Below are 16,070 nucleotides of genomic sequence, written 5' to 3'. Positions count from 1 at the left end.
ATGCATTAGGGCCAGTGAAATGATGCCAAGTGGGACAGTACGCCCCATTCAAACAAAGCTGTCTTAGCAGCAGCACTATCCAACATAAACTTTGTGACTTTGTACAACATTCTTCTACAAAATAAACGCAAGCCATTTGCCAGCAATAACCTATATATTGATGTGGTATTAAGGGAAACTTGGAGGCTTCAGCTGGGAGACAAACTGTCAACCAACCACTAATTAGTTTTTATGACGTGACTCATAGTTCAGTAATTTCCCAGAATTTAATCACAGGGCACCCAGAAAGATCAATTAAAGAACAGGCTCAGAATTTGTTAGAGCCCTGTGTGAGACAGGGGAAGGCAATGACCTCAGCAGCTTTGCCACAGAATGTTATGAATTAACAAAGAAAGGATTTAAAAGGTAAGTTTAACTAATCTTGTGTTTCCTTGCAGACCCATTCATTGTTTTTACAAAGGACTGAGTTTTTAAATGAAGTAAAAATTGAAGGATTGTGTGTTGTAGCTACTGTTTATTTTACAGCTTCATTTACATGAGTCCATTCTGTGTTTGACTTGAATTACTCCACTATTTTTTGCTGCAACTTCTTTTATGTCTCCCTCAATAAAAAGAGGAAAAAATCAGAGTAGGTATAAATTTCTTTAGATTCTTAAACAAAAATCATATTACATTATCAGAATGGAAAGTAGAGAATTCTTCTTCACAAGTACTCCCCCTCTAAAAAAAACCAAACCCCTTATTAAAATTCTTCTAACAGTATTTAATAAAAAGAAAAATGAATTTTTTTTGCCACAAAATTCTATGATTCCTTTGTCCTTTCACTCATTTTCAAGCTTTTTTCTTCCCCTAGCTTAACACAATGAAACCTATGTTATTCCTACTTCTTGCTTTCTACCATAAATCTTTTTTCATAAACTGAATGAAAATAGAAATAAAATGCTAAAAATGTTTTTCTCAGTTTTTAAATGGTTTTGCTTATCAAACTTACCGAATCTGATTATTTTTTAATTGTTAATTTTCTTCTTCTATGCAAACGTAAAGAATATATACCAGACAAGTACTGCACAGCTGTGATGAAAAATTCATTCCCTGTCTTTCTGGGTTTTGTTCTGCAAAAAGATCTTCTTCGCTGAGAAATTTCAGAAGAGGAGACTTAACTTATTTTCATGGCCAAGTTATGTGAAGCAAGATTATACTGAAACGGTCTGAAGAGTGAGGATTTCTGAAAATCTACTAAGCCCTGTTATTTAAATGATATTTGAAATAATCATAAGAAAACCACTAAATGTTGCACATTGTTTTTTCTTACTATAACAAACAGCTCCAAACTGAGTCATGCATGCTGCATATGAAAACAAGAAAATAAAACAAGTTTCGTGGGTTTACATTTTCTCTTAAAAAATAGAACATTCAAAGTTCATCTTTTGCACCTGAATGAGTTTTTTTAAACTTCTTCAAAGAAAAATTATTCTATTTAATTGACACTGTCTTTGTACTGACTGTGGTGATGATGATGATGAACATTTCATGAGGAATGATGGAAAGCTAGGGCACTGGAGACCGGGTTGGGAAGAGCTCTGTAGAAGTTGCTGCTACTATTTCACAAGATTCACAAGCCCGTTACATGACACAGTCACACAACTCAAGAAAACCTTGAGCAGCTCGAGATTCTCAAACTCCCTTGGATGAAAGCAATCAATGACTGTGGGGATGCTCGGAGGGCACCAAGTACTGTAGTGGCTCGTTTTGCAAGAATAATCAAAAATTTAGGGAGAGGGATTTGAAGAAGAGTGGGGATAACAAAAAGGTGATGTTTGCCAAGAGCACTTGGGATACAGGAGAACTAGATTCAGGTCTCTGCTTTGAATTACAACAGGATGTTAACAAATCTGCTGGTGGGGAGGAGGATGTGTTTTAAAGTTCCCCGCTTCATCCGGAAGCAGAAGAGAAACATTTGAGTAATGAGAAACTGCACACCTAGCTCTGCATCTGCACCAACAGCTTCATTTTCAAGAGTTCACAGCTCCCTCCAAATCACATTAAGACCAGGGTTTAAATGCTAATTAGGGAGCATGTGCATATTAATTTTCTGCTTCCTTCTCTCCAAGAGTAATGGGAATGCTTTTAAATGCCTTTTGTTTGGTTTCTTATGGGTTTACTTGGTTTCTTAATATATTACAGGGCACTTCCTGCGCTGCTTACAGAAGCAAATTTCCCACTGCTAGTGGGAGTTTTCCCTAAATAAGGCCAGCAGATTTGGTCCCAGGGGAGTGAACTGATCTTCAGGCTTAGCTACCCTGAAAATCTAGCAGAAAGCAAACCAGTTATCATTTGTCTTTAGAATTTGCTACTATATCATATCCTTCTCCAAGGATCATCATCCAAGACAAACAACTAGGAAACGTTTTGCTGCAATAATCCTTTCAATTAAGGCTCCCATTACAGTGAAACAGCTGCTCACTAGAATACATCTTTGTAATGGAACTATTTATTTCCCAGAAAACATTTCTTTAGTTAAGACAGATGCAATAAACCAGATCCACGGAAGTTGCAGAAATCAAAGCAGTGAGCAAAATATGACCAGCTAAATATCCTTGAACTGAAGAAGGGGTGCGTTCTATGAAGGCACAATTTATGTGTCTGTGTTGACAAAAAAGCCTACTCAATTCAAAGTATGTGTGGCATCTCACTCTCAACATAATGTCAGTGAGCTGCAATTGAAATTGCAGGATAAGCCCTCACACATATACATCATTAGAAAGAAAAAACAAAACACTCTAAAATCTTTTGTCCTCTGTCTGATCAGTGATATTTGTGGGGGCCTCTAAAAGCCCTTTGAAATGTCCACATCATAAATATTTGATGGACAACCTCTTGCTTACTGTCAGGTGCTGCTCTTGGCATGGTAAGACAAATGAATCAGCATCTTGTTCCTGCCTCCTGCTCCACACATACATGGTCCCCCTCCCAGCCCTGAGCAGCCTGCTGAACACTATTTATTTTATGAAAAAATCCAACTCATATTACAGTCGTTCAAATAGAAACGGTAGTGACAAAAGCCATTATCATGAAAAATTTAATCCAGGCTTTGTGAGAGTTTGTAAATGAGCAGTTTTCTTGCTGACAATTCAGCCCCTGTGATTGCAACTCCAGACAGCTTGTGCATGTTTCAGACAATGGAGATAGCAGGAGGAGGGGACATTCTTCTTCCAGTTGCCAGTGATTTGAAAACCTTCCTTGTCAGTTGTGCCTCTATTTGTGACCAGTGCTGCGAAAACCAGGGAAATTAAGAGAAACACCTTCCAGTCAGATGATGGATAGATGTGCCCTAGCAGCACTAGAAACAGGATTACTTAAGATCCAGGAAGATCTGAAATGTTGGTTCAAACCTAAATGATTCCATGATAACAACAGCTCCATATTCCTGTCTTTGGGAACAGGTTCCAGATCCAGCATTTGCTCTTTGCCCATAAAGGCATGACAAGTCCTCAGGCTGAGCGGAGCACCACATCTACAGAAACTACAGAGACATTTGTCTGGATGTGCTTGAAGATGCCAGGGCCTGTATCACTGCAGCACCAAATGATTTCTCAGAACAATCAGAAATACAACTGGTGAACAACCAAGACTTTGCTACCTAGTTCTCCTTTAACTCTTAAATCCTTTGAAAAAAAAGTAACTCATAGTTCAGCCACTTAGCAAGGGTAGTTTTCTGTGCTCATGAAAGGAACAAAGCAGTTGGAGCACAGATCAATCTACTAGGTGACAGCAAAAAAGACCTGTTAAATCATGCAACTAACGAGTTGAAAGGAAGGTAGATGGTTTCAAGAGAAGGAAACAAAAATACAAGGATGCAGTACTCTTATAGTGGAGATTGTTTCTGAGGCTCACTATGACATGAAAGTACAGAGCTGATCTGCAAAGAATTAACACCAATCTAGATTTCTACTTTAGGCTTCCCAAATCCCTGGGGATGCAGAATCTGGATTCAAATCCATTATAGACACAGGAGCATCCCCAGGAAGTCAGGCTTAGATATGAAATCTGATAAAAGAGGCCTAATATCTCCCAATTACTGTGCTCTAAAGGCAGTATTATTTTCTGTCATAATAAGCTCCTGTCAAAAGTACATACTTTTCCATGTGTAAGGATGAAATTCAGAGTAAAAGGAAATAAAATCCATGCTTAGCACTTAAGTTGAGGAGCAAATCTCTTGCTGACAAGAACCTATTTAAAATAAGGTCGAGTGAGAAGGGAAAAAACAGAAAGAAAAAAAAAAAGACTAATGAATTTTAAAGAAATAGTGTCTACCTCAGTGGACAAATTTCTGGTACTACCAGAGAGCAATTCATAGCAAAAAGCTGGTGCCAAGACACTGCAATGAGAAGTCAAGCTAATGCCATCACCTGCCTTGCTGTCTAATACAGTCCAAGGCTCACTTCTTAGTGTTTCTTCAGACATCATCTGGTGTAGTAGATTCAGGATGTGACTCACTGTGGTGTGACTGCCTTCAAACAAGGCAATAGAATTGGAGTGAATGGGAACAGCTGCACTGCTTTTGAAAAACTGCACTGAATTTATTGGAATTCCTCTCACCTACAGGTCAGCCATAATAATAAAAAAACATATTAATAGCTTAGGGTTTTGGTACCCTTCCTGCAAGAAAGCATGAAAAAAACTTGGTTGTTTAACATACAGGAGTATGAGAGATGAGAATGGGGAGGCCCAAAATGTGTTTTATATTCTTCTTACTCTTTCATTTTCCAAACCCATTCTTAATCCTCTAAGACAATATACAGTTCTTCTGGCTGTTGAACTCTTGAAAACAGTTCTGATGACCACAGTAATGCTCCATATCTTCCAACATTGTCCATCTCCTTAACCAAACCACAAGGCAGTTTCAAGTCAGCAACTGTTAATTCAGCCTAATATAAAATAAATTAAATAACCCTCCTCAAACTACTCAAAACATGGACAGAAAATCTGGGAAAACCATCTGACTCTTACCATTCATATACAGGTTTTCTGGAGACATTGGGCAAGTGATTTCAGTAAGGTGGATTTAGAGGCATCTAAATTTAGAGGCTGGGTTATTCTACTTCCCATCATCACAGGATATATTCTCGTTTATAAAAGGATTATATGACACTTTGAAGTTAGATGAGTCTTTAGGCTTGAAGTTAGATGAGTCTTTAGGCTCACTGTTCATTAGAAGCCTGAAACCTAGAAAACTATCTTTGGTCCACCATGCATACACAGTTTCTAGATGGTGTGCCAGCAACCCCATTTAACCCAAAAAGTCCTTCTCCCCAAGTCCAAATCTAAAATGATGATTTCCCTTTGCAGACTGAAAAAGTGGGAAATCTATGAGATGAGATGTTTTCATCTTACTTGTGTACATTAGCATCAGCTTCTTGGGACTCAATCTGAATTGACCTTACCAAAGTATTATCTAGGTTGCTTAGCTCAACTCCTTTTTAGAACAGACATTTTAATTTAATCTCTTTTTTTCCAGTAGCCTCAAGATATTTATTTATTCTTCTCTTATGAATATACTCCAAAATTTGAAAAAATACAAGTTGACAGGAGTTCACATCACAGGAGTTCACATGCAAGAGCACGTCCCCTTATTTTCTGCATCTGAGCTAATATTTTCATTCTTCAATTTAGGGTATCACGCTCAGGTTTAGGAGGGAGATTATGCAGTCTTTAAAACTTTAACATTTAAACTCCTTGGGCCTTACTTCTTCCTTCCAGGTTTTCTTTTTCCAGCCTCTTTCCCAGGTGGTGCTTTAGCCTTTTTCTCTGTGTTTAATAGCACTACCCCGATTCAAAACTGAAGCACTCAATCCTCTCTAAAATTTGGGGCATACCCAGATGATATTTGATTCCTACTTCATCCTTACTGCAAGCCATGCTTTCAATTATTTTATATTCATATAGATAAACACATTTTTACTCCTTGTTTCAGTTTCCTTGGAAGAGTTTAACTCAGCTTGACTTCTGGCAAATTCTATTTCATCTGACCACTTCTGACCTCTAAGGTTATTCCCCTTTTACTCATTCCTTTCAAATGCTGCTTATTCTTAATGTTGTTTGTGGGAGTTGTTAGTCAGCAAGTTAGGTCTGGACTTCACCTCTAAAAGCCACCCATGCTTGAGATGGGAGCTCTAGAAAGATTGTTGCGTTTTTTACTAGAAGATGTCACCACATCCAAATGCTTGAGCTCTTCAGTCACTATCTAGTTTCCCTGAACTTATGTTGCACTTCAGGTTAAGAAAACCTTAAAGATTATTTTCTGTTAATTTTGGAACATAAGAATAGTGATGACTAACTCTCTCTGACGTCCATAGTCCCTCCAAACCCAATTTTAAAATAACACTGACTCTTCACAAGTCAGTCATTGTTTAAGAAGTTGTTTGCCCTAGGGAAATATTTGGCTGTATGGTTATTAGGATCATTCATCCTCTAATTTATAGTAGACCATAACAATTGCATGTTGATTTTCTCCTCTAGTATTATCTGAATCTGGCCAAGATCTTATCAACCTCCTACCTTCTTCCTGAAATGTAATTTTGACTTTTAAATTACTGTAGTGTAGAAGCAGATTCAAAAATATCCCTGCGATTTCTCTCCAATCTACTTGCTCATTGACAGAGCTGAAAAGCTACAGCACTGTAAATATTTTCAATTCCCTTTAAACTCTGTATCACACAGCTTTTGACAGAGCTCAACCAAGAGCTCTCAGAATCATCACAAGGAAACTTTGCTGCCTCAAGGGCTGGTCCATTCCAGCTGCATGGAAAACAGGGTGGGAGAAGGTTCCTGGCTTGGATGGAAGGTCATGATTCCTGCTGTGTGTAATGCACATAAAATTACCAAATTATGCCAACGAACCCAAAAAAGGGAAAAAAAAGGCTCATTGAAACAAAAAAAAACAAAACCAAAAAACCCAGAAGCATAACTCTTCTCTAATCATTTACATACAAAGCACAATAAAAAGAACAAAGGCAATTTAAGTCAGAGAAATTCATGCTTCAGGACAAAAAAGAGAGAACAAATTCTTGAAGTTTGGCTGTCCTGGCATACCCAGCACCATCCTCCTTCCGTCAAAATCTGTGGCCTGAATAATCAGAATGAGGATTACAGGACTACACGATGGACATTCAATCCTATTACACATTCTAAGGTGCTGCTATTTTTATAATATTTTGAAAAACATATTTTCATAAGTTCATTGTTTAATTCAATTTAAAAACATGACATAAGGTCATTCTGAGTTTAAAATCCTTTCACAGCCACAGTAAGCCTACATCAGATCCCAAATTTGAGAATGTGAGCACATTCAGGAAAGTGCTTTTGTCAGTGCTCAACTTCACAGCTAGGTTCTAAACAACATTTTCTGTGCTTGTCTCAGTCAAACTCACGGCAGAGATTTCTACTTACACTTTAATGGCATTAGATAGGAGGGCAGCTAGCTCACAGCAAACTCCCTTAATCTACCCTGCTGTTTCTAGATTACATTCCCATTTCTGCACTCTTTCACTTTCCAAATACAACAATAATAAAAGTTTTATTTTGGACATCCTTCCTGGAAAGTAAGAAAATTGACTAATTTTCAATTATTTTAAAAAACAACAGAAAGGACAGCCAGAAAAGTAACCTTCAGAAGTTCTATAAATTAAAATTTATATTATTAGGTGTTGCATGTAGCCTAATTAATCAAGAGGAAAAAAAGCAAGAACATTTTCAAACCTGTTGTCAAGAACAAAAATTCCTTATTTGCGCCTCTAAGTTACTTCTCTATGTAATATATTTGAATTTACTTCTACTTTGGGGTAAAAAGGAAGCTTGGGTTTAACTCATGGCTAAATTAAACAAATTTAATTTAATTTAATTTCAATTTCAATTTAAGAGTTTAATTAAACTGTGGCATGTTTAGTCTGAAGCTGACTACCACCAGGGCAGGATGATCAGGGCAGGGCTCAGAATCAACTTGAAACATTAAAATAACTAAAGAGATCACTTTCAGATGAACTGAAATTGACTTATTTCTTTCCCTAAAACAAATGCTATTTATACAGCTGCAGAAATATTGCTTTAAAATAAACAAAATCATACAAAATCTAATGCAGCTGTAAAAGTGCTCATTTCTACAATGAAAACAGTTTGTGATAGTGTCACAGCCTCCCTTAAACTGGCTTTTTTCTCATATAATTTAGGATTTCCACTACTATCCAAAAAATCCCACACCCATCTAATTCTATACACCTTATTTCAAAAGCCTCTGAAGAATTTTTTGCCCTCCTTACCAAGATTCATTTTCCTTCTCTACAACTCAACCTTTCCAAAGACTCATGTCATTAATAACCCCACAAAAGAAAGTCCACATCAATTAGTTAATTGCAAGTTTAAAAATTTTCTAGTTATTTTCTCCCCCTGACTTCTGTATTCTTGCCCCAGCTCTGCTTTGCTTGCAAGTCTTCAATCAACAAGCTGCTGAGTTTCTGCCATACCTGGATCCAAAAACATTGCCAGCACTCATACAAATCATGACAATGAAAATGGGTGACACGTTGACTAATCAATACTTACTGGGAATCCCTGCTTACAGTCTAGTGTGTGAAAGCCAAAAAGTGATACAGCTCAGGCACTGGAGTGTCCATTCTTAGAGAGGAGTTCTCATTTGGGAACAGCATTTCCCAAATTTGAAGTGGTGAAAAAGTCATGAATGAGTATTTGTTATCACACACAAGTAAGATACAGGATTCTTGCACCCAACACTGTCAGTCCCAGGCTTCTTGTGAGTTCACCCTCACTTAGTTGAAGGGGGTTCTAATTCATCTCTTAAGAAAATGTTTTGGTCCCAAATAGTTAGAAAGCACACAGTACCAATAACAGAAATGTTCATGGGCTCTTAAGATGAAAGAGCATTTGTGAAAGTGGTTAATGTAAAGGTATGGCTCCATTTTCACTCTCACATTGCTAACATTTCCAAGGACAGGTACTTCTTATTGGATTTGGCCCACCGATTATAAATAACACACTCCACTGTTCACTCCCAAGAGAATACCTTATAATGTTGGGAGTAGAGAAACCTAGCTGAGATGCAGTGTTTTAAGCCAAAGGATATTTATGTAGCAGCCTGGCATGTCTCCATAAGAAAACATGTGCCCAATCCAGTAGAAATCCCACTTGCTGTTGCTCAACAGCATTTTCTAACTTACAAAAATATCTTCATACTGATGCTTTGGGCTAGTACAAAGAAACTCAGTGGTTTCAAAGACATTCCAGAGAGTTCTCTCACCCTGTTTAATAAGCATTTCTATTACTGCCCAAAGTACTTTCTATTGATCACCTAAGGATAACAGGTAATAAATAATTTTCCAAGTAAGGAACGAATCATCTTTGTGGTTATGCAGGTAAAAAGTGGGTGAAACTCTTCTCCAAATCACATAAACCTAAACCTAGATTGACCATAGAGTATCATAAATCTACCAAAAAATAGGTCAAACGTCAGGTTTTACTCCCCAAAACCATGAAGACTTTTTATTGAAATACATGTTTTAAACATGGTTTAAAACATATCTCTTATTTTGGCAATCAATTAATACATTTTAATTTATAATGAGATCAGCATATTAGTGGGTCTATGGTGTGTCAATGTCCAATGTCCATTCTGGCAGACATGACTGAAAACCCTTTTGAAGAAGGAAAATGCAGTGTACACCTCATCAACACTATCAGAAATCAGTGAACAGATACAGGTCCTGCCTCTTGCAGGAGTGAATAGCGTTTCAATCACACACCTCAGATGCACAAAATGCATCTCTAGTTTTGCTGCACTTTCAGATGGTGCAGCCAGGTGGGCAGTTACTCTCTATCTGAAGCAGTCTAACTATGATGCCCCAACAACTATATACTTATAGAGGGTGATATAAGCATTATGAGAAAAAAAGTAATGAACTCCAACTGCTTGAGCTAAAAACATCTCCTTGGACAGAAGCAACAATAGATTTGTAAGCTTCAGATACACATTCAATTGAATTTCTGTTCAAAGCAAGAAACAAAACCCATGCAAACAAGTCTTTCCAAAACAAAAATATGTATTTCTAACCTAGCATCTCATTCTGCATGCAGATAATTTAAGAAAAACAGAATGTTTAAAAGCCCCAAATTAGCTACGTTATTCGTGTTTTCCATCAAATCCTGTTAATAACATTATTGTTATGAAAATTATTAGAGCTGACTCAAAAAGAAAAGATCAAAAAGTTTCAGAATCTTTTCCACAGCTTTGAGACAAGAAAAAGACATGTAAGATTGCAAACATCAACATTCCTTAATAGCAGACGTGACAGACTACTCCAATGTATGTGTTAGTATATAGATTAGGATGTTATATTTTTAAATGTTTCATTCTTTGTTGATAGAGCTTTAAGTATAACATTTGCCACCAACAGGACATGGTTTTAACAGGGCTGATGAGAGAGAGGAATTCTGTTAAACTCTCAAAACTGGTGATTTGGTTTGTTTGGTTTGGATTTTTCAAGTTACTTTTAGGTGCTTTCTGCATACACACCTTGGTAAGCAGTTCATTCTGTAGCAACACTCAGGAAATTCTAAAAAGCTAAAGCTGAAGCTCTGTCACAGCAGGTGATTTAGTAATTTAGAAAGTACTCTTTTCTAGTCTACTAAAACCCATTCAACTTTGTTTTTTTCAGTGCAAGAGTTTATGATTAAGGGGTTAACCATTTTTTTTCTCTTTCATGAGTATCACACAAAAATTTTCACTTAAGCTTCTTATTTTGTCCAGAAGTCTTAATAACTTGCAGCATAGATGAGGTCTAAAATTATGCCTCTAAATTTAAGGTATTTGGACTCACTGGAGGCTTAAATGGTCAATTCTGAGGACTCCCATTAGGACCCATCTTCTGTTCATAGAAGGTTTAGCCAATATATATAGGTTTAGCCAATTCCTGCCTTGAGCATCTAAATCAGATGTCTCAAGTCAGATGCTTAAAGCTAGTGTGAAACTCAAAAAGCTGAGTGCAGGTGAGTGTAGAAGGACTGCTAGTAAAACAGATGCATTGCAGAATTGATGAGTGCACACAGAAGCATTGTTCTCACAGAAAACTCAAAATAATGTTTGTATAAAGTTTTTTCCCATATTCGCTTGGATCAATTCTCTCCTGAAGACCCTTCAGCTATATTCGGTGATCCAAATTTGTTACTGCAGCCCTTCTGTATCTTACAATTCTGTGCAGATTATTGCAAATCACAAACCCTTTAATATCTGCAAAACAAATTCCATTGTTTCATTTCTTGACCATCGTTTCAGCCACGCTCAGAATAATTGTTAATTCAGCTCAGCTATGCTGAATTAACATTTTTTTATTATAGTTCATAATTTTATCAATCTATGCATTTTTGAAACATCATTTTTACTCATCTGAGTGCTGTGGCAGTTCATTTTTCCAACAGAGATACAAGTTGTGTCATTCTGAGCAGTGAATTCATTCAGAAGCAAACCCATTCTTTTTGCCATTAACATAAACAGACTGAGCAAAACTTAGTCCATGTGTGAAACTACCTGATTCCCTCCCTCATTTTTTATTTACATAATGACTGGCTACAGAGTGTTATTAATCAAAAAATATGAAATTAAATAAAGTAAAATAAAACCTATCTAAATGTAAACTCACATCTCTTACTGGGGAAAAAAAAAGCCACATAAAAGAGGTATTTAATACAGCCAAATGAGCCAGTGGCCCACGACTGGATCAATCTATGTTGTCATGTTTTATTATTTCTATAAAAACAATGTGCAAGCCTTTATTATGGATGAAGACAGAACTGCAGTAGACATTAGACACAAAGGGAAAAAAATATCACTAATATAAGCAATCTAACAATCAAAGAAGTTAAAACTAGGCTGTTGCTCAATTCACTGTGTATTTGTCAGCTCCAGAGAAACAGGTAACAAATCAGTTACTGATTTTAGAGATAATTCATATTGAAGAATTACTGCTGAAATCCCAGGCAGAGGTAAATGCCTCAAAAACTGATCCCATCAGCAACCCTTGAAAAATTGGTCAGGCTTTAAGTTACTTCTGTAGACAAGAAGATGTTATTTGCAATGAATGTTTTTTACAGTTGTCTCAGCCTATGTTCCACAGGTTAGTTTTAAGATGCTGACAGGTGAAATACCAACCTCTTTTGGAGTATAGGAGACAAATCCTTCAGTTAGAATTGAAACTAATACATGGAATATAGGCAGAGACACAGACAGTGACTTATATCTTCTTGTTTAAGGATTAATATTACTTTATCTTAGTAATTAACCTTTTTAATGAGATTAAATATTTAAGGGCGCAAGAAGGAAAAAAAATTACTCATTAATCTTTAAACATCATCTGAACTATTTGAGCGAGTATAATAGTTTTCCTCCAGTATTTCTAACCTTTTAAGTTTCTGTAAAAATTTAAATTAATCTAGACTGGTATCATCCATTTCAGAATAATTTCTAATTCTATATCCTGTAAAACCCTTAAGCTTGGTGGAGGGGAGCTTCATTAAGTTTAGGAACTGTAAAGTGCAAGCTGACAAACTGGAAAAACAGATGAAAGTGCAAGAGATAGAAAAGTTGGTCAGAGATTTTGACTGAAGAGCTGAGTGTATCAGGAGATAATGAGGGAAGAAAAAAATAGTGGAAAGCTAGAAAGTTTAAAAGAATAAAAAATAATCAAAACAAACAGAATTTCAAGAAAAAAAAATTAGCTGAGTGACAGAAGTATTAGGGGAAAATACAAGTAAAGTACATAAACATAGATTTGGTTTGGTTTTGGGGGTTTTTTAGTAAAGTTTAATTTATTTATTTTTTGACTCTGATTTACTAGTGGTTTGGCTGGTTTTAGCTAAAATATTTAAATATTTCCTCTTTCTTTTCCATCTTCTGGACACGAAAAAAAACCCCACTACAGTTTCTAGAAAGATACACCTACACACACAGACACACACACACAATTAAGGAATGCAACAGGGACAGTGGGCAGAGTGGGTACACGCAGAAATGCCAAATTTATGTATGATATTAATTCAGACAAACACATAATACATAACATGACAGTCAGGTGAAGTGCAATGCAATGTGATATACAATACAGGGAAAATATCCAAAGTCCTAAGAAAGCATTTTCCTCTGAGAAGAGATTGCTACAATCAGTGAAGCAAACTAGATTACTGCATTAAGTCACACAGGAATTACTCCTAATCAAATAGACTTTTTTTTTTATACTCTAGAAGAAGAGAATTTGTATGTCTCTCCACTCTCACTTTGACATCTAGAAAATGGCTCTGTTTATCCTGTCAAACACTTCTCCTGGCACACACACGGAAGGGGCAACGAAAGTAAAACACACAAAACCAGTAGGGTAATTGGATATTATCTGCCATAAAATATTGGAGCACCTGCAACCAAATTCCCAATGATTCTTTCCTTCTCAATTTATATCTTCAGTACCTTTAAGAGAAACTCTAACTCACAGCCGGACATTTACTGATGTTCCATGCTTACATCGTCCTTGTAATATTCCCTTGTAAAAATAACTGACAGCCTCACCAAGAGTGGGATTTCCCACTTTTTATGCTTTCTTAATTTATTTTTCAGGCCTGTTATTCCTGGTTCCACTGGCTACTGATACAGACAACACAAACTGAGCCCGCCCAATTGGTATGGATCCCACCAAAAGACAGGAACACCTGACCTACAAAGACAGGATGGAAGAGCTGGAACTGTTCAGACTGGAGAAGAGAGGGCTCCAGGGAAAACTCATTGCAGCCTTCCAGTACTTGAAAGAAGGTTTTTAAAAAGGAGGGAGAGGGACTTTTTATGCAGGTAGATAGTGACAGGACAACAGGCAATGGTTTTAAACTGAAAGAGGGCAGGTTTGGATGAGCTATGAGGAAGACATGCTTTACTCAGAAGATGGTGAAATGCTGAAACAGGGTGTCCAGAGAAGTTGTGAATATCCCATTCCTGGAAGTGTTTGAGGCCAGGTTGGATGAGGCCCTGAACAACCTAATCTAGTGAGTGACATCTCTGCCCATGGAACCAGATTATCTTTAAGGTCCCTACCAACCCTAAGCATCCTATGATTCCATACCAATCAAAGCTTTATAATTTGAAATATATAAGCCATTTACAGACCTATAAAGAACCCCTTTCCTCCCCCATTACAGGGGAATGTAAATACGCCTTTCAGAAGTACTATAGTCTTGCTGTAGACAAGACAGGATGGCACACTTCTGTATGTGATACATAAATGCTTGAATGCCTGATGCAGTCATTTGTCATCTCTAACAGCAAGCCCTTCAAGTTATTTTTGCAAAGGCAGTAGTATAATGCCAGGATGACAGTTGTTTAAATAAGTACCTAAAATACAATTGAATGAAAAATCTGGTATCAAATTTAATTCTCATAATTAAGTACCGCTTTTTAACTAGAGCACAATTTATGATAGGATGGCTTTGGGAGGGTCCTGAAAACTCATTTTTCACCCAGACCACATCAGTATTCCAGAGGAAATAATGCCATAGAAATGAATATCCAGCAGTGCTCTCAGACAGCCCTGATGCAATTTGGGTCAAGCATGGTTGGAAGTCCTTGGGCACCAAAGCCAGCATATTGTGAAACGACGGTGTCAGGGAATTTACAGTATGTATTACAAGTCTTACAGTATGTATTACAGGTCAGATTACTTAATGAGGGGGAAACACTCAGGACTTCACCTTCTACTACACTAAAGCTTTTGCATGTCCTCTGTGCACCACAGACTCTGAAGAATGAAACAGTGAACTTCTTACCTTGCATGGTTGCTTTTGTGGGTTCTGAAAACAGAGGAATGAGCAGGAGGTAGATGAGGTAGACAAAGGAGAGCCCATTGTAACGGAAAGCACAGGCTGCAATGAGAGAAAAGAAAAACAACATGTTGTTTAATTGGCCTGATAAAATCAAATTCAATGGCACAAAGTTTTTCCCACTTGAGTTTGCAATTGACCTTGTCAAATTTGACCACTTATTTAAATGATTTTTTTTTAGGTCAGGTTGGAAGGAACCAAAGTGGGTCATCTGGCCCAACCTCCCTGCTCAAGCAGGGTCATCCCAGAGCACACTGCACAGGATTGCATCAAGAGGGTTCTTGAGTATCCCCAATGACGGAGACTTGTATCAATGTAGCCTTCTCAGCTAGATCCAAAACAACTTGGTTTTGGAATACATATACATCTGAAGCCCATGTGAGAAACATTTGGAACACATATACATCTTCAGCCATGCCAAAAAAAGTCATTTTTGCCAGACAACTTCCAGAAAACAATAGTGTATCGTGGAATATCATGGAATAGTATCATGGAAACAATAGTGGGAATGAGTTAACAAGTTATGCATTAATTGGTCCTCATCCTCATCACATCTGTCCCCTTTAATTATAAAACAAAACTGCAAAGGTTCTCTATTAGCAAATCCATACAATAGCTACAACTTTTGTTTCCCAAACTAGCCAATGTTTTGAACTACTGATTTGATTTCCTTGATTGCCTTGATAGAAAACTCAGGATATATATTCCACATCTTCAGGTTGGCCAAGAAGCACATGAAATGCATAGGTGCTTAGGAAGCAGGAAGAATAGGAAGCACCTATTCTCTGTTTCTGAACGGATATGATTCCACCATCAGCCTTAAAAAAATCTGTCAAGGCCTACAAAATCCACCAAAGCTTTATAGAGGGTTTTTCTGAGTGAAATCCAGAATCCTTAAGAGCAGCTTCTCATTTTCCTATAAGAATAGCTCTTGCCTCTTACTAAACTTTCCTTATAGCCACAGCCTTTAAAGGCCAACTGAAGACTTACACCTACATTTGTAACTATAAAAAAAACCTGCAAGATAGAGTAAATAGGACCTATCCCACAGGGAATTCTGCAATCAATTATTAGAGCTCTAAATTCAATGTACTTGAGAAGAGGGAGGCAGCTCTGCTATTATGCACCTACTCTTAGGGTCCTCTACAGAG

The 16,070-nt window shown here is 37.1% G+C and overlaps 1 protein-coding gene across 3 annotated transcripts in view; it reads right to left on the bottom strand.

Moving 5' to 3' along the window:
* Nucleotides 1-16,070, bottom strand: part of PIEZO2 (piezo type mechanosensitive ion channel component 2) — a 289,028-nt gene that overhangs the window by 223,308 nt on the left and 49,650 nt on the right. For all 3 annotated transcript variants that reach the window (XM_038127336.1, XM_038127333.1, XM_038127335.1), the window contains exon 2: nt 14,866-14,961. In XM_038127336.1, coding sequence (XP_037983264.1) covers nt 14,866-14,961 — 96 coding nt within the window. The remainder of the gene's footprint in view (nt 1-14,865; nt 14,962-16,070) is intronic.

The sequence above is a fragment of the Motacilla alba genome, chromosome 2 (genome assembly GCF_015832195.1).
Source record: "Motacilla alba alba isolate MOTALB_02 chromosome 2, Motacilla_alba_V1.0_pri, whole genome shotgun sequence".
NCBI lineage: Eukaryota > Metazoa > Chordata > Aves > Passeriformes > Motacillidae > Motacilla > Motacilla alba.
The sequence above is the reverse complement of the archived record's forward strand: the minus strand, read 5'-3'. Positions and strand labels throughout refer to the sequence as shown.